At 39.9% G+C, this 20,901-nt stretch overlaps 1 protein-coding gene across 9 annotated transcripts in view; it reads left to right on the top strand.

The window, feature by feature from the left end:
• CREB5 (cAMP responsive element binding protein 5) overlaps positions 1–20,901 on the top strand; it is a 258,871-nt gene that overhangs the window by 39,510 nt on the left and 198,460 nt on the right. For 7 of the 9 annotated variants that reach the window (XM_087772373.1, XM_087772381.1, XM_087772339.1 and 4 more), the window contains 4 exons: positions 2,885–2,956; positions 6,073–6,166; positions 9,163–9,201; positions 15,319–15,440. In XM_087772373.1, the coding sequence (XP_087628499.1) occupies positions 2,903–2,956; positions 6,073–6,166; positions 9,163–9,201; positions 15,319–15,440 (309 nt within the window). In that variant the 5' untranslated portion in view covers positions 2,885–2,902. Of the gene's footprint in view, positions 1–2,884; positions 2,957–4,074; positions 4,164–6,072; positions 6,167–9,162; positions 9,202–15,318; positions 15,441–20,901 lie in introns of those variants that run through there. The other 2 variants (XM_087772396.1, XM_087772388.1) reach the window with 2 other exon arrangements.

The raw sequence follows: 20,901 nt of genomic DNA, 5'->3' as shown, positions 1-20,901 counted from the left end.
GCAGTAGGCAGCTTCTTTCACTCGTTACTATTGTAAGAGAGTGAATAGTACTACAGTCTCAACTGCGGTGATAGCATCACATGTAAATATGAATTCTGCATGGTGCAATTTGTCTTGAGGGCATTGTACTATCTGGTAACATTTTATATGGGTCAAGTTATGCTAGACAGTACCCTGGAGGGCACACATGATATAGCCATTCTGGATTTTTTTTTTTTTTTTAAGTTTAGTGTCTGCAAAGAGGGATTCTCGTGGGAATCAGCAGTTGCTTGTACATTTGTGGTAAACAACTAGATGTTGAATCCGACACCTTTTCAAAGTACTGAGAATAAAACCCAAGTCCATGTTCTCCTGCAGTCGATCCCCACGCTCAGGATTCTGGTCCTCGTCGAGTACGTTATTTTGGTACTGACTCCGTGCTTATCTCTCTAGTAACCTTGAGAATCATTTAATTGTATCGGAGCGTGTACTGATGGATTTAGGGACTAAAGCTCAAGCTCAGGGCGGGGAGGGCAGTTTTAGACTTGCAATACTCAATAAGAAAACAAACTCCAAAGAATTCCTGGTAATGTTTTGAAATTCACTTGGACACTTGGGACCAGAATTGTTACTCTCTTGTTTTCTTTAACTGAGACTCATCCGTTGTTCTGCTATTGAAAATGCAGTTGTCACTCTCCCCTGAGGAGGGGAGAAAAGGGTAACAGAAACCTTTGGCAGTGCTTCAGTTGCAGGAATAATTGAGATATCAGATAAAGCCTTTCATTATCCACACGTAGCTTGCTCTTTTTTTTTTTATATTTCTCCTTTCTGTGAAAAGGTCTTTAGGAAAGACAACATCCCGGGGTCACATCCCATAAATAGAGGTGGATTTAAAAATCAAACTTAGCTGGAGGTTTTGGTTTTGTTTTTGCAGGGGTTTGTTTGTTTAGTCAGTTATCTCTCTGCTGCTTGCTTCTTTCAGACAGGATAGTGTAATTCAGAGCATTTTTATTGCTTCACCTCTGATGAGCTTGTCTATGCATGGTCTGGAACCGAAATAACTGAAACTAGAAGTAATTTAACACCTTTAGTTATTTTAGTATAAGCCTTTATGCGAATATACTCTTTCATTTCTGATTATGAGTATCCTATTTCAGTTTAACATAGATGTAAGTTAAATCAAAACAGGATATGAATAATCTTGAAGGAGTAAACTCGGTACAATTTTAGTTATTTCAGTTCTAGCCTTGTGTAGATAGGTAGGTTAGTCCTGAGTTAGGGTCTTTTTTGACACCTGATTGTATTTGGTGCAATAAATCACTTGTCTCAGGCCAGCTGTTGGTAGAGATGTCCACCTCAAGAAAAACAGTTGATGCTAATTATCGCCTTTAGGGGGTAGTGTCCTTGTGGAGGTTAAAGGGCAAAAAAAAATAGAAATTCTTCACTTCTGGATGCTGCTTCTGTGAGTCAGTGGAGTCAGGTAAAGGGTGCTTTGCTGCCCTTTTTTTTTTTTTTTTTTCTTTTTTTTTTTAGGTCACAAGTAGGAAAATATCCTGTCAGGCTAGTGCTGTCCACCAGAATGAATTTTAATTAAAAAGAAAAAGTTATCATCCAAAAGTTTTGGGGTTTTTTTTGAGAACTTAGGGCACTGAAAATAATTGCTCTAAGTACAGGTCCAGTTGATATTCAGGTTGTCGGTGTATTTATTGTTTGCAGGGGATGGTAGCAAGTCTTCTGAAAATAAGGCTGTTCTAGCAACAAGTGTAAGTGTGGTAAAGATATTCCTGATAATAGGAAGCAATGAATTATAGTTTTAAAAAATGAAAACAGGGTTGAGTCATTTTAGCCCTTGTCCTTCTGCAGATTTTTGTAGTTTTAAAAATTCTGCTTCTCAACCAAGATATTTCACTTTGTTTTATGAAAAAAAAATGCACAAACACAACTCAGGTATTTGTCTAAGGGGGGCTGTGGTAAGGCTGAATTTGAAGGGATTTGAGGCACAATGTAAGTAGAAGTCATTTGTTGTGCTTTAAGGTGGGTCAGCTGCTGTATTCTAGCTTGTAATGCCAGTTGTACCAACAGGCTCAAAACATTTCTGAAAGAAGTAACATATTTATTTTATGTCCTAGAACATTACTAAAAAATGGTGGTTTTTTTGTGGATGCTGGTCAGGGACACTGCTGTGATATTGACCAAAATTCAGCTGCGTTACTCTGTTCTGAGGGCGAATATTTCTTCCTTTGGTTTTATTTGAGACCCGAGAGCTCTCCCTTAGGCTGTAGTTCAAGGTTAAGGACTGGAACCGCTATGGGGAAGCGGCAGTTTTAGGCAAAACTTCACTTCTCAAGCTCCTGAGGATCTAGTTGACCTTTTAAAGGATGGGGATGCACAATTATCTTGTATGTATAGAAAGCATGTATGTAATGTATTTAAGTTATTAATATCGAACAGTATGGATGAAGAACTTCAAAAAGTGGGTTCTTTCTCAGAAGTAACCTAGACGTCTGGTTTTAATGTTGTTCAGCAGGAACTGAAGAAGGAAAGGTAAAACCCCTTAATTCGAGATATTTCTGAGCAGACACGGTCTTATCTAATAACAACACTGAACATATGCTTTTTTCTGAGGCAGATTTCTGCTGTGAAAGCTTAATGTTTTGTGGTTTTTTTTTCTTCCTTCAAAGTAAACATGTGCTCAGGAAGGAGTAATAAGAACTTAGACTGTAGGGAGCCTGCTGAATATTAGCAAATTTAGTACTCTGAGGATGAAAACTTTGTTCTGGTCTGTTTTGGGAGTTTGAAATAAAAGCACAAACCGTGACGATTGTATGTTGCATGTATGTGTGAAGTTTAGAACATATATATTCATAGGTTCCCTTTCTTTCCCCCTCCCCCTTTTAACATGTAGATTTATGAGGAATCAAAGATGAACTTGGAGCAGGAGAGGCCTTTTGTCTGCAGTGCCCCAGGCTGCTCACAGGTGAGTGGAGTCAGCGGTGATATTAATTGAGTCCTCAGCACTAGCTCTGGCTTGTATAATGCCTCCTGATATATTAACACATGTCTAATAATAATATGTGTGTTGTGTTTTAAGTCCTTCCCCCCCCTTAACTCCCTCCTTACCCCACAAGATATTATTACAAAATATTTAAAGCAAATACAACAGCCAGTCAAAAGTGAGTTGGTAAAACTGCTTCTCAGGCTGCTTCTGTGCCTTCCCTCATCCCCAAGCCTAATGTTTCAGGTCAGGTGTTGCAAATTTCTCTTAGTGGCTAGCAAGGGAGGACACGCTAGGCAGGACACATTTGTCTGTCTTCTGCTTAGATGCATGATGGAATATATTATGTTTCCTATTGGATCTGGTAACCCTCATGATTATTTTTAATACTTAAATACAATGATGTCTTATTAGCTTTTTTTTTTTTTTTTTAAATCCTTGAGACATCTTCCTACTAAATATTCTTTATAGAAAATGCAGCCTGGAGATAAATTCTGCCCCGGGATGTACTTTTGGGATTCCTGTTGACTGGTGATCTGCCATGTGTCTCTGAGGGTACAATCTGACCTGTAACATTAGATGTTTAATGATCTTAAAAAACCTGAAGTGACAAGGGTTTTACCTGCTGAGATTTTGGATTGGGATTTATGTGGTTTTTCGATGATTTTGCAGTAGTGAGGGAAGTTCCCCCCCCCCCCCCCAGCAATGAGGGAAGCTCCACGTGTGGTGCTTCCAACCCTGATTCGGTTTAGTGACAAGAGTTTGTGAGTAAAATTTTCAGGCAAGGTATCTTTTGGGCTTTTGCCACAGGCTTCCTGTATGCATCTGTTTTAAGTGATTTAGCTTACCCATTTCCTGGAGTCCCCCTCTCTTAATGAGGGTAATATTTCCCTGCTTTAACTGTATGTTGGGAGTTTTCAGCTGGCCAGTATTTTTACAACCCTTTAGGTTCTTCTGGTGGAACGATGGGTGACTATTACTGGAGTGTAGGTGTTGATTTTGCCATGAGCTGGAAAAAGGGAGAAGCCTGAGGTCTGGTTAACAACTGGCCGAGCAGCTTTGCTGTTTCACTAAGTGGGAGCCTTTCTACAGGTGTCGGAGTGCATCTTTTGGATTGTCCCTCTGGTCGAGGATTTGTCACTTCAGATGTCCACATGCAGAGTTAAACTTTCACCATTCTTTCACAGAGGTAGAATAAAAGTATCTGAGTTTTATAGTCAAGTTTTATTTACCTTTTCGTTGAATCTTAAAACTAACTTCCACTCAGGTCAGTGAACTTGAGTATTTTCATGTCAGCTATTAATTAATATTTCCTCAGTGGAGGAGAAGCTGATCCAAACAAGCTCATTTAGATGTTCAGAGAGCAGGTTTGCTTGTATGCTGTTACAGTTTGAAAAGATGAGAAATGTAGGTGTGACTTCATCTAAAAAACATTTAATTTCCCATTTCAAAACATGACCTCCGCTTATTGTAAATGAGGACTTGACAGAAGTGCATAGTGCAGTGCTGTTGTCCAGCTAAGCTGCCTGGGGACTGGCTTCTCTATCAGCCAGTGCGGATGTGTATTGAGGGCTGAGGGAGTTGACCTTCTGCACAAGGAAGAAAGTAGACTTACAAAAAAGACAGAGAAGCCTGGGCTGGAGGAATAGCTTCTCCCCACTTGCCCCATGCCCTCTTTAAGCTGGCTGATTTCACCCTGAAGACAGAGCGTTGCGTCCATGAAGGAAAATCTATTTCCATGAGAACAAAATGTGATTTCCCTCCCCTCACAATTTCATTGAGCAAGGTCTTTCACATATTCCCTTTGTTCTTAACATAAATTTCTAGTGCTGCATTTCTTCCAGATGAGTAAGCAATGAACCAGGATTTCACAGTGAGGAAAAGGTCTTTGGGATTTATTTTTTTTTTCCAGAGAATTCATTGCTATTATTTATGCTGCTTTGTCTATGGGCTTAGAGAGATTCTCAGAAGGTGTAACATACTGCAACTATTTATACTATAGCCACAAGCAAAGTCACTTAGCCAAGAATACTGTGTTGAAAGCATTAAGTCACTTTAACTCTGTTGTTGCCAGTTTTCTACAATCTCCTATGTACCTGTTGCTTTAAAAAGCTGCTTTTAATTTTTTTTTTTTTCCCTCAAGCCCTGGTGATACAACTTTTGGCCTTTGCTAGTTCTGAAATAACCCTGTTAAAACTATTACAGTAGTTTGTAGCAAAGGCCTGTGTATGCACCTTCTGGTGAAGGAAACTTGACAGAACCAGTCTGCTCTTAGAGCCCAAGTGTGCAAGCGCTTGAACATTTATTCAAGCTTGTCTCTTCTTTGTCTTGTTCAAAGGAAGCTATTTGTTGTAGAAGTCTGTTATCAGACTGTAAAACAAACTTAGCACACTGATTAGTTTCTTACAAAGCACATCTCTCCACCTCTGCTTGACAAAGGAAAATAATTTAATTTAATATCATAAAGGGTCATAAAGAGTTGTTATATACTGAGCCCCATTGCATTGCCACTTTGAATCAAGTCAAAGTATCAGAGGTTTCCAAAATTAAAAATGCATTTTGCCTGAATACTTTTGGGTAGGGGAAGGCTGGCTTATTTGATTATTTTTATTGCTGTTCCGCAGATATAGGTTGCAGAAAGACACAAAAGCAGAAAAATCCAGTAAAGTGATTTAAGATATGCCACATTACTTTGCGTTTGCCGTGGGCTAAGAACATACACCACAGCAGTTATCGCAGATCCTCAGGCACGTGGTGACTTGTGAGGCTGTGGTAGCAGGAGTGTCTGAGACCCTTAGAATCCAGAACTTGGTCTGCAGCGTTTCCAGGCAAATGCAAGACACCTTGCGGTTTGCAGCCCCAGAGAGCACTGTAGCAAATACATTTCTAAGTAAAGTACAGCTATTTGTTACTCGTACTCACTTGCATTTTCAAATATTCTGTTTCCTGTGCCATTTGGACACATTTCTAGCTGGATACATTTCTTTCTCTCTCTCATTTTTGAAATTCTGTCCAATGCCAAAAGTTTATTAGAGAATTAAATTCTTTTTTTTTTTCCCCCCCCTCTCTTCCTCTCTCTCTCTGTGTTTGCCTGACAGCGTTTTCCAACAGAGGATCATCTGATGATTCACAGGCACAAACATGAAATGACTTTGAAGTTTCCTTCAATAAAAACAGATAATATGTTATCAGGTAAGAAGACACGAATTCAAGAGTCAAGATAATATTCAGATGATGTTGAAAGCATGACTCCTACTGGAAAGCTACTGGCAAAATACCTCCAAGATTGGTTTTAAAAAGCCCCAGCTCCAATTAAATAATACGTAGAGATGGAATAAGCTAGAATGCGTATCTTTGAACAAAAAGACAGTTGCCATTCTTATGCTTTTCCACAGGTTTGGCATGAGAGGGAGAGAAATTGTTGAACCTCAGCCATGCTGGCAGGTCTATCGCTGACGCCCGCGTTAACATGCCAGTGAAATATAGGCACTTAAGCGCACGTCACCAAGAGTCCAGCAGTGAGCGTGTTAATGAAGTGCATTTGTGCTGTTCCTATAAGACTCACTATTTAAGTTTGACAGGCTCACTTTAGCAACCATAACAGGCCGCATCATATGAGCCACCTTTATGGTGGCTCAAGACCTGCCCACTGTGAATAGCTGTAACCGGAAAGGTAAACCAGTGGGTAATATCCAGTACTCTTTCCCCTTAAAGGTAACCATCTCTCTCTGCACTTCCCCTGTCATACACAGAGGTTATTTGGTATTATATGCAATTACATCCTTTAGTTTATTATGTAGTTTTTTCATACTCTTGTCTGAGTAACCACACACAGGCGGCTTGCTGGCGTTCCGTGAGTGCTGGGTAAGGTCAAGCTAGCCTTAATCTTACCACTTCTCTCCTTTCCTGTTCCCTTTCCTATTGTATATTCCTTGGGCTATAGTAATGGATTATTAAGAATAATATCACTAGGATTTTTCAGGTTTCAGAGTAATTGTAGAAAAAAAACTATGCTGCAAATGTGTGTGTGGATGTTAACCAGTGTTAGATATTTATCTTTTGAAATGGGCTTCTTCAAGGTGAATTGTGCCATTTTAGGTGCAAATATATAATGATGAAAGGGTCTCAAGCAGGCTACTTCTTTTATGGATAAACTGTTTCCATTTTTATGAAAATCATAATTGGGTAGCAGTTGCTTGCAAATATTTGATTTAGGCTTTTTTTTGTTGTTGTTGTTGGGACTTTAGGCACCAGTGAGAAATCAGACAGACTTTGTCCCAAATAGAATTTATTTTCCTCTTACACTTGAAAATGCCATAGTGGACTAAGTTTAGAAAGGAACAGTACACACCACATTGAAGAGTAGGACTTGTAAAGTGCCTGCATGCCAGCTATGCTCGCAGAATCCTGTGTTTGCAAGCACGAGTGAGAAAATGCTGCTCTTGCACTTGGCCGTGTCCTCCGGCAGTGAAACTGCTCGAAGACATCTGTGCTGTGGGCACATTCACACTGTGAAAGTGCTGGCTTTTGTTAGAACTTTCTGTTTGGCAAGACTTTTGCTTGAGGGCAGTTGCTAAGGAGTATATTCTGTCATCAGGAGTCCCCTGAGTAGAGTAGCTCCATTTATGCTTGGTAACTTCTATGAGATAGCTATCCTTCCACTGGGTTGCTTTCCCAGTCAGAACATTTTGCCTGGCTTTCACCACTACCACCAGTAGTGGGGCCCTTAGACCTCTAGTTAGCCAACTAAATAAATAGAAACGCAGAGTTTTGTGGCCAGAAATGCTCCAAGATTGCTTCTGAGGGACGTATTCTTTGTGCTTTGTGCATGACAATCCTCTGTAGTAATGAAAGAGTAAAAAGCTGCACGTGTTCTCAAAGACTGCGGCAAACGTGCCTGACCGTAATGGCCTGGCAACCTGGTGCTGCTGTGTATGATTCTTCTTTTTGTGTTCATTTGGTGGATTTGTTTGGCATTTTGCAGTCCTTAGTTTGGAAGCATCATAGATCATCTACTCTCTGCAGGGAGACATTGAAAAATAGTTGTTTCATTACCCACCTAAACCCTGGGGAAATCTAAATACCTTAAAGTTTAAGATGTTTTATTCTTGGATTTCATAATAAAAAATTAATGATATATGGGGAAGAGACAGACTTTTCTTAGACATTTGTCTTCATGTCTTCCTTCTTGTTTTTTCATTTTTGCATATTTGACTTTTTTTTTAAATTGTTTCTGTCATCAGTAAGTTCAAAGAATTGCAGCAGCAATTGCCCTATAATAAGCCAGGTGCAGTGATAGTGTGTGGTGTTTTCTTTTTTTCCCTTTTTATTAAGGTGCCTAGAAATCAGACTTTCTCCTCTTTTCCAGTATGTCGTATACTACCTTTTAATGTGTTATATTTGAATCCATTCATTATTAGTAATTAGTCACACAAAATAATGGGCTGTATTCTTTCAGGTAGCCATTAGAATTATCTACTTTGTTTCCAGAGACAGCTAATACCCAGTCTGGGGTCAGTATAATATCAGTAATATTTAACACACATTAAGCATGTCTTCTATAAACTATTATTGGAGTTAGGCACTAAAACTGAGGGGCTGTCAGTCTTGTACCAAAACAACATCTTAGAAACCAAGCCAAATATGACTTGGGAAGTAGGAACTTGTTTCTTATGTGAAATCTGTGCTGAGTTATGAAATATCACTTTGGAAGTGAGAGGTAAAGTTTATTATATGTTATGTAGGTGGGGTCAGTGTTTAATAAACAAGAGTCGGTGACCTGATTGAAATTGTTGGTGCTATGCTGCTTTATCGGGTATGTCTAGCCAAGAGCTTCCTCGTTATCAACTAGCTCCACTATATTTGCTTAATTTTTTTTAATGCTGGCTGAAGAAGAACAAGTGTTATTAAATCCAGTGACTCCTGAACTAATTCAGAAACTCCAGGTACATACGTACACTAAATAGCTTTATGTTCTCTGACTGTATAAATGGAAGGGAGGTTTGCTAAAGGCATTGCGCGAAAATGCAACTGATCCTTTTGTTGGATAATTTAACATTCATTTAAAAAGACAGAAAAAAGACTGTAATGTTATTTGTTCCTTTTTGTGTATGTATTTTATTTTTGTTAGAAAGCCTTGTGAGTATGGATAGAGAGTCATTGATGGTTTCCATTTCCATCTTTCCTAGCCAAAAAAGAGCTGTTTGAGATAACACAGAGTATCTTGTGTAAGTTTTGCATGCTAGTCATCGTTGCAGGAAACTTTGTAGTTAGGTTGGCTGAAATAGGTGTAATCTCTGCTGCTGTGCTAACTAAACATTGCATTGCTTTGAAGTTTGTAGTTTATTGTGTGTCAAAGCTTTTGTTGTTTTAACACTGAAATATTAATGTCTGTGGGACAGATTGTTCCCTCCAGGTAAGTACTACAAGTGGTGTGGAACTGAACTTTGGGAGCTGGGGACACTGAGATTCCTGTGGTATCAAATTTGGGAAAGGAAGGAGCAACACCTTACCATTGTTGGAGGCGGGGGAAGTCCTTCCAAAAGTGCTGCTAGCAGATGCAGGAGAGGCCAGGATTATCTATATAGAAACCTTGTTTCTTCCTGATTCTATTTACTGAAATCCAGTCCTCTAGATTTTTAGTGGTAAAGCCCACTGTGGAGATTGTAACAGTCTCCTCTAGATGAAAAAGGGTATGTGCTAAAGGTAGTGCAAATGTATTACTTTTCCCAGGTAATGCCTGTGTCAGTGAGGTAACTTATGGCATCCTTGGTTGGCTTAAACCTCCCTGTGTAAACCACAAGGAGAAAAAAATTATCTAGGCGTGAATTTTGTGGAGTGCAAAATGATTGGATATAAGGAAAAAGAATTTGGTTTGATTTCTTGTTCACTTCTGTGTCCCTTGCTTTACCAAATAATGAAATGAAAAGTCTTCTAAAATTCAAGTGGTCAGGTTCTGAGTGACCAGAAGAGATTAAAGATGTGTTGTATCTGGTATGTGTACCCACACAGAAAGTCCAACCTGGGCTTTAAACAGTGAATCTTTAAGCAGTGAAGTCCCTGGGAGCCCTTGTCTGTGAGCCCCTGGGTGAGGGCAGTTCCACCAGGTACGACTGGGTGCACCTCTTCCTCCTCTTCTCTTCCATCACCTGCTTGAGGTGTCGTGACCTTGAGCTTCTTGGTGCACTTGGGAAGTAACCTGCCAAATCAATGAAGAAATCTTCTTGAATTTCTCAGGACATTCCTCTTTCCTTGTGGCTGCTTGATGGGCAGCCCTTCAAATTTCAGTGCTAGCCCTATTACTCTGACTTTGTTATCATTGTGTGAAAGTATAACATGGGTAAGTATATAACTTCAACAGAGCCCACAGCTGAACAAGCCAAATGCCTGTTATTACTGCACATCAGACTAAACATTTTTTTTTTTTTTTTTTTTAAAGAAAGATGAAGAATCAAGTTACACACTTTGGAGCTGTGCTGTTAGATATCTCTTACTGAATCTGTAGGTTTGTTTTGGTTTTTTTTTTTTCCCAAATGAAAGCTTGTTTCACATAACTGTCCTTTGGTTGTCCAGTTTTTTCTTAACTGGTATCATGCTTTAAAGTTTTCATTCGTGCTTTGAGGGATGAAACTCGAGGATCCAAGGTCGTTTTACAAAATGCATTCAGATAAACTCTCTATATAGCAAGCTAACGTGGTATTTCCTGTGCTGTTGTTTTGAAAGCAATATATTGAGACTGAAAGTCCTTTCTGAGACTATTATTTCAGTAATTACAAAAAAACCCCAAACCAACCAACAACAACAAAATTTGCATAACCAAACATAATGAATATATAATGGGATCTCTTTACTGAAGTCTTCAAACTTCCCATTGCCTTATAGCATATATTTTTCAATTAGTCTGGAGAATCAGGCATCACTTCAGACACTGAGGATAGGTTTTCAAAATGGTCAGCAGCAAAAATATATTCAGTATATTAGGTTCTGGTCAGAATCTGGTTGCTGAGTGGTTCTGAAATCCTCTCAAGTAAGATACAGTAGGTTGACTTGGGATCTGCATAGGTGAGACCATTTGATTTTGCTCTGGGACTTTTACGTTGTCCACTTACATTTTTGAGGTTTATTTAAACTTAATGTTTCTTGCAGCCTTTCTGGCCATGACTGTGTCATCAGAGAGGCTGATTATTCACCTGTGTAATAGGCTGAATGAAATACTTATTGCCTAGTTTGAAGCTTGACAGGTTCTGTGTTCAACCTGGTGGTGAAGGCGAGATAGAAGTAACTTCCTAAGTAATTGTCAGATGGCACAGGTTCACCTGTGAAGTGACGGTTGGGTAGAGGTAGATGCCTCAAAGCAGCATAGTAAACTAGTTCTGGTAGCAGTTGGGGATGGAAAGGTTTTACATGCCGAACGATGGGACTGGGTTGGGATGGCTGGTCAGTGTGATAGCCAGAAACCTAGGGTTAACCCAGACAGACCTGTATCCCAGGCTGCCCAGTTCAAAATGCAACTTGGGCCATTAAAGTCCTGGGTTGTGTGGCTAACAGCATGCGTACTGACAGCTTCCTACAGTAACGCGTGTCCTCAGCAGGAATGCTGAGAGTGGTAATAGCTCTGTCTGAGTTTTGGTCCAAATGGGTCTGGCACATCCAGTTGCTGAAGTACAACAAATCAGAGCCCTGTTCTCAGTGAGCCTGCAATAGTTCTGGGTGCTGGTGATAGCAACAAAAGGTTTGTTTGTACCAACAGGGAACAGTGAGGTCAGGCACAAGCTGTTGGAACTATTAATGCATTTTTAAGTGCTGAGAATTAGAAATATTTTATTAATTCTGGGAGACCTGAATGTGTAACTTATGCTAGGGTCTCCTTTGTGATATTGTTCCCGATTAAAACACAAGGGCTTGCCTAATTTCGGTAAAAGGATTACTGGGGTGTTGAGAGTAATGTTTTCTACTAGTTTGCCCACCTTCTGAGGGAGAACTGGTGTTTTGCAGGCGCAAAATCGAATCATAGAATCGTTAAGGTTGGAAAAGACCCTTAAGATCATAGAGTCCAACCGTTAACCTATCACTGCCAAGTCCACCACTAAACCATGTCCTTGAAATAGTTGGTTGCCTCAGAAGCAAAGAAAGCCCGCTGGACTTGGTAGCCCTAAAGTCCTGAAACCAGTGGGTGCAGTGTATGTCCAATGTAACTACTGTACTATGTAAAGTCTCAACGTTTTAAAGACAGTTCTGCTCTCATACAAACACAGTGGTTTTGTGGGCTTCTGGTTTCTATGAATGTTGGATGAAGTATTATAAGGTAGAAAGGCAGCTCTTGGTTTACATCTGGCTGAACTGCCTTCCAGAAGGTCTGTGGATGGAGTTCAGGCTGGGTTGGTGGCTGTGTTCCCTGCTCCCCACTCCTGATTGGGAGGAAAGGGGGGGCTGTCTGTTTTAACAAAATCTTGTTCTGAATTCTTGCCAATCCAATTTCTGGATTGTAGAAACTGCAGTAACCATATGGGGAGACTGAGGTAGTAATTTAAGATCACTGCATCAATATGTAGGTGGTGTAAATAGTGTCATTAATCTACCAGCTTTGATGCTTAAGATAATAAAGTAGTTAATTGGAAATATCAACTGTAGGCAACACAACGTGATTATCTCAGACTGCTTGTGGTGCAGCAGATACACTTTCAGCACGTGCAGAGAAAAGCTGATGATGCCTTTGTGCATTTGAAGTCACGTTCTTGCTCTGGGTTGCTTGTTTTCACTCTTAAAATGGATTTACTTCACTGAGAACTTTTTTTTTGTCTGTCTAATATTCATGGAATAGATGCTGAACAGATCAGGAACTTCAGCTGCACATGCCTGATCACCACCTTGTTACCCATTACGTTGCCTCTGACCTAATGTAGCCTGTTGTAGTAATGCCTGATTTCTGGATCAGCTGTGTACCTTGATGAAAAAGAACAAGACCTTATCTATGTTAGTGTATTCTCTTCTGCCCTACTCTCCAAATTCTGGGCTCAAGCAACTCTGAAAAAAACCAGGATTTTTGATTTTAGTGAAAGTGGTGCCATCAACTTCTTTATGAAACCTAGTTTCTCATCTTGGTCATGGAATTGATACCTTGCTTATTTGCTATGGCTGTACCACTTCTGAAAAGAAAACATTGCCTGTATTTGCCTCACATTCAAATACTAACATGCCCTTTATGTCCAGGAAGGCTTGGCAATAATTATCTCTGTTTTTCTACGAAGCAATTGTGTTGTTCACTAAAGTAATATTAATCCTTTTTGGAAATAAAATCTACTTATCCTGCTTTTTAGTGCACTTAATTTCTGGTACAAAGTCCAGTCCAAGGGCAAAAGACAACTCTGGTGTAAATCTACTGAGTTCAGTGAGGTTACCCTAGAGATTAGTTTGGCACTGCTTGTTTAGGATATGGACCTGTAAAGTGCTGAGTGTCCTCAGCTCCCATCAATGTCAGCACCTCATTGACTTGGCTCCTTGTGTTGAGTTTTTGCAAGATTCTTGGTATATTTCTGACTCTGGTAATATGGTAGTTAGCTGTGAAAACTAATAGATAAATATGTATGCATTCCCAAACACTTGAGTTTTGTTTCCTTTAAGCTCACAAGTATGATGCTCAAGCCAAAAGAAATAAAGCAGCATTTTATCATTAAGGACTTGCTTTTTATGTTACATCAATATGTTCCATCAGAAATATAAATGCAAGTGAGTGTGTTTGCCCTTAAATTAATTGAGAAGGTAAAGCCTGTAGGACCGCATCTGATATAGGTGGAAATTGGCCTCAGTTGGTTTTGTAATGGGAGAGGCTGATCTTCCCCCTTGGTTTCCAAGTGGAAACTTTGTTTGCTTTTGTATATATTCCTTTTATGCTGCCCTTTTGTTTAGGGGTGGCTGTATGTTTTGATGCTGATCATATAAAGTTCATTGTGTCTGTTAACTGTTCCCTGTAAGGGGGAAACATTAGATCTTGACCCAGCTTAGCTAGGTGCAAGAAACCAGATTTTTCTCCCAGAACTCACTGAAGCAGGGAAGCTTTTTTCAGAGGTCAGAATTGGCCCAATATGAGCAACTGGGATTAGTATGACAGTGTTCATTCTTTAAAGAATGAAGTTCAAACAATAGGATAGTTGTCAATGACTCTGCAGAAGATGATTTTTGAAGAGAGTGAGTCCAGTCTTTCCATAAAATTAGGTAATAAAAAGCAGCTTGAGCTGGAGTGGGGGCTTGGGAAGAAGAAACTAACATGCAAGAGACGATTTTTTTTTTTATGTGTGTGTGTGTAAAGCTGATAGGACCATATGGATTCTCCCCTGCTTCTGCTAATACGGTTCTGTATTGTAATTTTGGGGGGATGGGGAAGCTGAGGTGGAGTAGTTAATATCTTGCCTCAGAATGAATGGAGCTGCCTCAGAGCTGACTTTTGAGGAGTCCTTGGTTCCCAAGTCTGGGCTTGATTTTTCACTTCCTAAAGAAAGACTAGGCAAGGTCATCAGTGAAACAACTGAGCCTGCAGGGCAACTGAGCTTGTCTGTCTTGCAGGTTTTTGAAAAAAAGGCTGAAAACCTTGTACCTTCTTGAGTCTCTCCTGCCTGTGGCATTAAAGAGAATCCTGTTCTTCCCCAAATTATTTTTGAGAGGGCAAAAAATTCCTAGAGATGAAGGCATGCGTTAAAAATCCTTTGACTCCAAATCCTGTGGTTTATATGTATTATCAACGCTTTTAGGTATAAAACACATAGGGATGCTTCTTTGTGGTCAAAGTTTAACATTTCACAGCTTTTCTTAATGTCATTTCGCTCCTCCTTCAAAAATTGCATTAGAAGCAGAACTTCTTGCTGTGACTAACTTCATGCATGTTGCAAAGTATGTGTACGTTTGAGGTGGTTTTAAAGCACTCGAGGGTGTTAACTAGTGTGTATCTGCAGCAGTTGCCTGTGTGCCGTGGTGTAAATGTGCATTATCGTATGCACTGTGCGCTGTTTTGCATGCAGCTATTATTGAAGGTTTATAGACAGTTATAATGACCATTTGCACACGTTAAGGATATGCAGTTGCGTTACGTGCCCTGTGAAAACTTGGCCTGTTTTCTTTCTGGTTGGATGATGACTACTGCCTGTTTTCGGACACCGTTGGCAAGCACTGCCTGCCTGCAGTGAATAGTGTTGAAATTCAGTGCTGCGTGGTTTGTTTTTAATGATGATGTGGTAGGGGTGGGAAGGCATGGAGAGGTTAGCTAGAACCTCTCTTTTCCTGGAAAACTATTTAATTGTCTCCCTTTGCTTTTAATATTAAATACCAATGATCATTTCTTGTCATTTTCTCAGACCAGACTCCTACACCAACACGCTTCCTGAAGAACTGTGAGGAAGTGGGCCTCTTCAACGACATCGATTGCTCACTAGAGCACGAGTTTAGGAAGGCACAAGAAGAAGAGAACAACAAAAGGGTGAGTGGGAGCACACTGAACCCTTCCTCCCCTTTTGGTTCCTTGAAATGTTAAAGGACGCTGTGTGAAAGCAGATTGAGCTCTATTACCTGGTAGTAACCTTTTGATTAGAAACTAGGTGGCACTGTAAGTTGTGACATGCTTTGTAAACTATTGAAACAGTTGACAAAAATAAAAACCCCAAACCAACAAAAAACCAGCATTAAATTTCCAAAAGTGTGTAACTGTGTTTGCCAGGGTTTGATTCCAAGTCTCTGCTTTTAAGTAAACTATAACACAAACCACACACCTCTTGAGGGAGAGGCTTGGGAAAATTATATCATCTTTGAAGTGAGGATTGCAAACTTGCTCAAATACATTACAGGAAAATGTGGATAATGAAGGAGCATTTACTTTAAAAAAAAAAAAAAGTTTTGCTCTTTCCTCTGCAACACGATGGGCTCCTGGATTTCTTTGTCATTGTTACCAGCTTTATCGTGTGTCTGTATTTCTCATAAAGTATTCATGCTGAAGGGGTAAACTTTAACTTGTAATACCTAGCAGGTAACGTATCCCATTTCCAATTAGTATTCTTTTAGTCTCGGTATTTGTAAGTTTTGGTTGAATTATATAGGCCCCTTTGTAAGGGGTTAAGTGTACTCCTGTGCCCAAAGGTTGCTAGAGTGTTTTGAGGGATCCTAAAGAGCTATTAAAATTTTCAAGGAATTGTAAAAGAGCTTAATGCACTATAGAGGCCAGAAAGAGGTAATGCATGAAATTTTAACTTTCCAAATAAGATCCAAAGTTCTGGTTGCTTTTGAGAACTAAAACACAGGAGTAACGTGGGCCTTCCTACAGGAACATATTGCTCCCTGCAGCCCTCCAACAACCTGCCCAGTGCCTCCCTTTCACAACGATCCCTTTTGTGCCTCTGTTTTCCCCTCTCCCATTTCTGCAGCTCTTGGAAATTCTTTGTAATGTGTCCCCTGCCATAGGAGTTTCCCAGTTATTGAACACTGTGTTATTTGGCTTAGTTCTCACGGTAATCTCTATTTGTCTAATTTGAACATTAACCGGGACCATAGACTAAAAGGAGGAAAAAGAGACCACGAAGCACCTACGCTGCTAAAGCCAGAGGGCACTTCTCCTTAGCTTGCCTCAGCATTATTTTGCCTTTCAGAGTGTCTATGACTCCAATTGCAAGGGCTTCTTCCTCTATAGGTACTCTTTCTTACAGCAGCTGTATTGTGTCATTTGCTTTGCCTGTTGGTGATCGATGTCCAACTCAAAATTCATACATGCAAGGCATATGTGTGCTGCTGGGACTCATGAAATCCGGAGGTAGTAGAATTTAGGGATCTTGAGGTCTGCAAAGTAAAAGCCAAGGAGGGCTTTTTGGAAAAAAGCGGTAAAGCTGATTGCTGAGGTGCAGAACAGGAGATGAGGCTTGTAGAAAGAAGATGGGAAGGGAGTCTAGGAGTGGTTTGGTTTTGGCTTATAGGGAAGGGAGTCTAGGGATGGTTTATTTGTGGCTTATAAGGAAAGAGACTGGGACAGATAGAGGAAGAGAGGAGAGAGGCTGTGGCGTGGTATGCTGAGCAAGGAAAAAGAGTGTCCAAATGTGAGAGAGTCCAAGTTTTGGTCAGGGACTGGGAAAATAGCCCAGACTGACCCTCACAGCTTTGTGTGCAGGATGAATGCTAGGAAACAGCCACATAATGAGATAAATGTGTCTAATTTTAGATTTAACTTGTTAAAACTTTGTGTCTTTGTGCTGCAGAGGGGAATCTTAGCCAGAATCAAGGAGAACATTTTTGTACATGCCTACTTCTTTGTGAATTAGAGGATTCCCAAGTGGTTCTTTCTGCATGGTATTTATTTTGCAGGAGTAGGAGATGAGGAGAAATGTAGTGATGTGGACTTCTGTGCAATTAGCCACGGATTGAAACGCTTGATGTTGCAGAGTCCATTTCAGCTTACAAGGGGTAGTTGCTCAATCTGATTAAAACCTAGACAAGGGCATCAAGTTACTTGATAATTCCAGTTGTTTAATGGGCTCTGGAAGTCTTATTCTGCCCTCCTCCTACCAACCCCTGCAGCTGCCATTGCTGATCTCCAGGGAGCAAATGAGTGATGGGGGGAGGGAAATAATGGAAAAAAAAAAAAAAAAGAGGTGGTGAAAAAAAAGAAAAAGGCAAAAGTCCCACTAGCTAGCTAACCTGTAACATTTGCTCTGTGTTTCCAATTAGTCTGCTGTGTGTTCATTCTTACATTACCGACTGACTGTCAGATAGGAATCTGAAGCAGGCCCCAGTAGGGCTTTACACAAATGCAAGAGACAAAGGCCACGACAGAAAGAGACTCCTCAGGCTGCGGCTATCGCTAACAAAATGCTTCTAACAGCCTGTGTCTGGAATATGAGCGCCATGTAGTGTTGTCCTAATGGACCTACCAACACTTGGAGACTAAGACTAGCTGCATGGAAATCTTACTCATGGCTCAGAAAAGTCTTCCAAAAATATTTTTGGTCATGCTAATTTCTCTGGACTCAGAAAGAAATAGTTTTGTTTATTTTAGTATATCACTGTGGCTTAGCACACAGCTTGACGCTGAAATCTTGTAAGAGAAAAACATTTTGGTTTTTTTTCCCCTCCTTTAGAGTCATAATTTGAAAACTCAAAGAATAAAGTCCAGTTAGCTGCATTCTTTCTTTTTTCTTTTTTTTTTCCTTCTCTTTCTTTCTGAATGGGAGCCCATGGACAATCCAGGAGAATCTGTTGTGATTAAGCTGGTTATGTGGACTGGTGACATTCCAAATTAGCTGTGAAGCGCTGAGTGCATGGTTTTAGGAGTACCGTATGTACCCTTTTTGGAAAGGTAGTATTGAGGGGAAGGCACTTGCATTAATACCCAGCTGTTTATCCAGGAACAAATCTATTACTATCTTTCTGCCATATTCCAATATTCCAGTTCGAAGTATATTATCCCACTGCAGGCACCTCACTGCTAGAAAAGCATCAGCAAATTGAAGTAGTCCAGTGAAGGGAAAACAAACAAACAAAAACACCAAAAACCACCAAAAAACAAATACAGAGCATTTGGTGGTTGAAGAGACTCGGTCTACAGAATGATTAAAAATATGAATATTTGGTTTAGTTGTGTTAAGCAAGGGATGATGCTACTGTCTGATGCATATTCAAAAGGCATTCAAAAGTTGGTTTGTACCTTCTAAGTTCTCCTTCTACCTTGTATATACCGGGATAGATTTCTGTCTATCAGCATAAAAAGGTAAATAAAATGCACTTGTCTAATTTATACCACCTCACCATTTTGTGCTGAACTCAGTGACTCTCTGATCTCCAGAAGAGAATTCTTGCAAATATTTTCTGAATATCATAGCTCTGTGCTGTAGCCCATGAGTATGGGCAGGATGATCTAATTCAAGGCAAGATAGAGTATGTCTTCGGAGCAGGTGTAGTTTAGTGGAAAATTTCACTTCATTTCCACACCTTATTTAGATTTTATGCAATGTGTACCTGGCCTGCAGGCTTTCTTCTCTGTCTTCTGAAAAGCATGCAGACAGAAAAAAACATGATGGGTTTTGCTTAAGTATTTTTTTTTTTAAAAGAAACCTCTTACATTGCAACAAGGAGATAAAAGGTAAATACCGAATCAGTAGCCCTAAATTTGATGGAATAAGAATGTCTAATAAGCATTTCTTGTGTTGCACAAACTTGGTGGTGTTTGCCGCTGTTTTTCAGAGGCTTATTGTAATTTAAGGACCAAACCAACCAAAAAAAGGGTCTGATCCCATTTGCTCATGTCAATGGTGGGAGAAGCAGGCCCTGGGAGACATGCTGCTTGTTTGCCGCATATGCCAGTTTGAAATCTTCTGACTTTCCCAGTAGGATAAGCTGCAAGAGCTGTGTGGGTTGGATATAAGAAAATACTTCATATCTTGTTTTAATCTGGTCCATCATTCCATTAAAGCATAAAGTTCACTCCTACATTTAATCATTGATGATACAGTAGCTGAAACAAGCCGTGCAGTAAATAGCACCCCTTAGACAGGAAAGGGCAATATTAAAATAATATCGTACCCCTATATGACAAGAAAAAAATATCTGTAGGTTGATAAAGCACGTCGTGTAAGTATTTGGGTTTTAGAGGCTTATATTGATGCATATAATAATGTTGGCAATGCACTGTGTTGGTGAAAAAGAACAGGGATGAAAGGTTCATTATGGTGGTTGGCCTGGCTGATGGACTACAAATTCAACACTGGCCACTTACGAAAAACAGCTACCCTCTCTCACCTGACTCCTTCCCCCTCATGTAATTAATGTGCGGCATAGAGCCTTGTTTCAAGAATATGTATGTATTCTTTGTCCAGTTTTCTAGTAATGCAGGACAGGAGATCTGCAGATTCATTTCCTTTTAAGCATGGTCCTGGGGGAGGTGGTGTCAGTGCTGCAGCACGCTGGTGCAGAACAGTCTGACTGCTGAATGTGTGCCCCGCCTGTACAGCAATCACTTTAGCTCCAGTTTTCCCTTGTGAATACTCTGAAACCCCAGTGGAGTCGTTGAGAAGAATAGTGTGCTGGTAGACATTTCAGAGGCAAGTGCTCTGAAACAGCTGAATTTCACTTGTGAAGTAATACAAACCAACAAACTCATAAGCCTGTTCCTGGAGCACTTTTGACCCATTGACTGACAGTCTGTACAGCAGAAAAAAAACAAAGACCTATGTTTAAATGCTTACTATTTTGATTTTTTCTTTTAATTATGCAATCATAAATACGCATATACACATTCTGCCTGCATTTGTCTAAACATGATGTAAGAATGTCCATAGTTTTTCAAGTCAAAGGTCCCTCCGACTTCTTATTCTCCCACTGAAACTGAGTGTCTTATATGGTGAGTATGTTAGAGCAGATGCAAAATAAGACTAGGAATGATTTATGTTAATATGGTGCTTAAGGGCCAGGGTACCGTTGTTGTAGGTATTGTAATAACTTCAAGCTGTTACTTTATCAATCAGTTAAGCTGTTGTCGAGGTGATAGCTCAAGACTCTTAAGTTCAAAGTCCAAATTATCACCCTACATTCAAAGATTTCAGTATAATAGTTCCTATACTCTAAAGATAACATCTGTATGTGTGAAGATGTGAGCATCTTCACAGCATAGCATTTCTTCTGAGTGATGCATTGAATTACTGTAAAGATACATTATAACTCTCTATCGGAGTTTTTCCAATGGGTTGTTCAGAGTTTTCGTATGCGTTAATTGCATCAGGTTATTGATCGGCTTTATGGGCTTACTGTTGGTTTATGAAAACCCCTTTTTCTTAATAATTAACTTTTGCAGCATTCCTATAGAGAAGCGAAACACTTTGTCTCTTACTTTCTAAGGAAAAACAGGTTCCAGAGGACACTGTTTTCCAAAGCTCCTTTGTAGTGAGACACCAAGCTCTTGAAGGAAT

Source organism: Nipponia nippon, unplaced genomic scaffold, assembly GCF_047370975.1.
Source record: "Nipponia nippon isolate SJK-2023a ecotype South Korea unplaced genomic scaffold, ASM4737097v1 scaffold_1, whole genome shotgun sequence".
Taxonomy (NCBI): domain Eukaryota; kingdom Metazoa; phylum Chordata; class Aves; order Pelecaniformes; family Threskiornithidae; genus Nipponia; species Nipponia nippon.
Note: the sequence above shows the minus strand (reverse complement) of the source record. Positions and strands in the feature narration are given on the sequence as shown.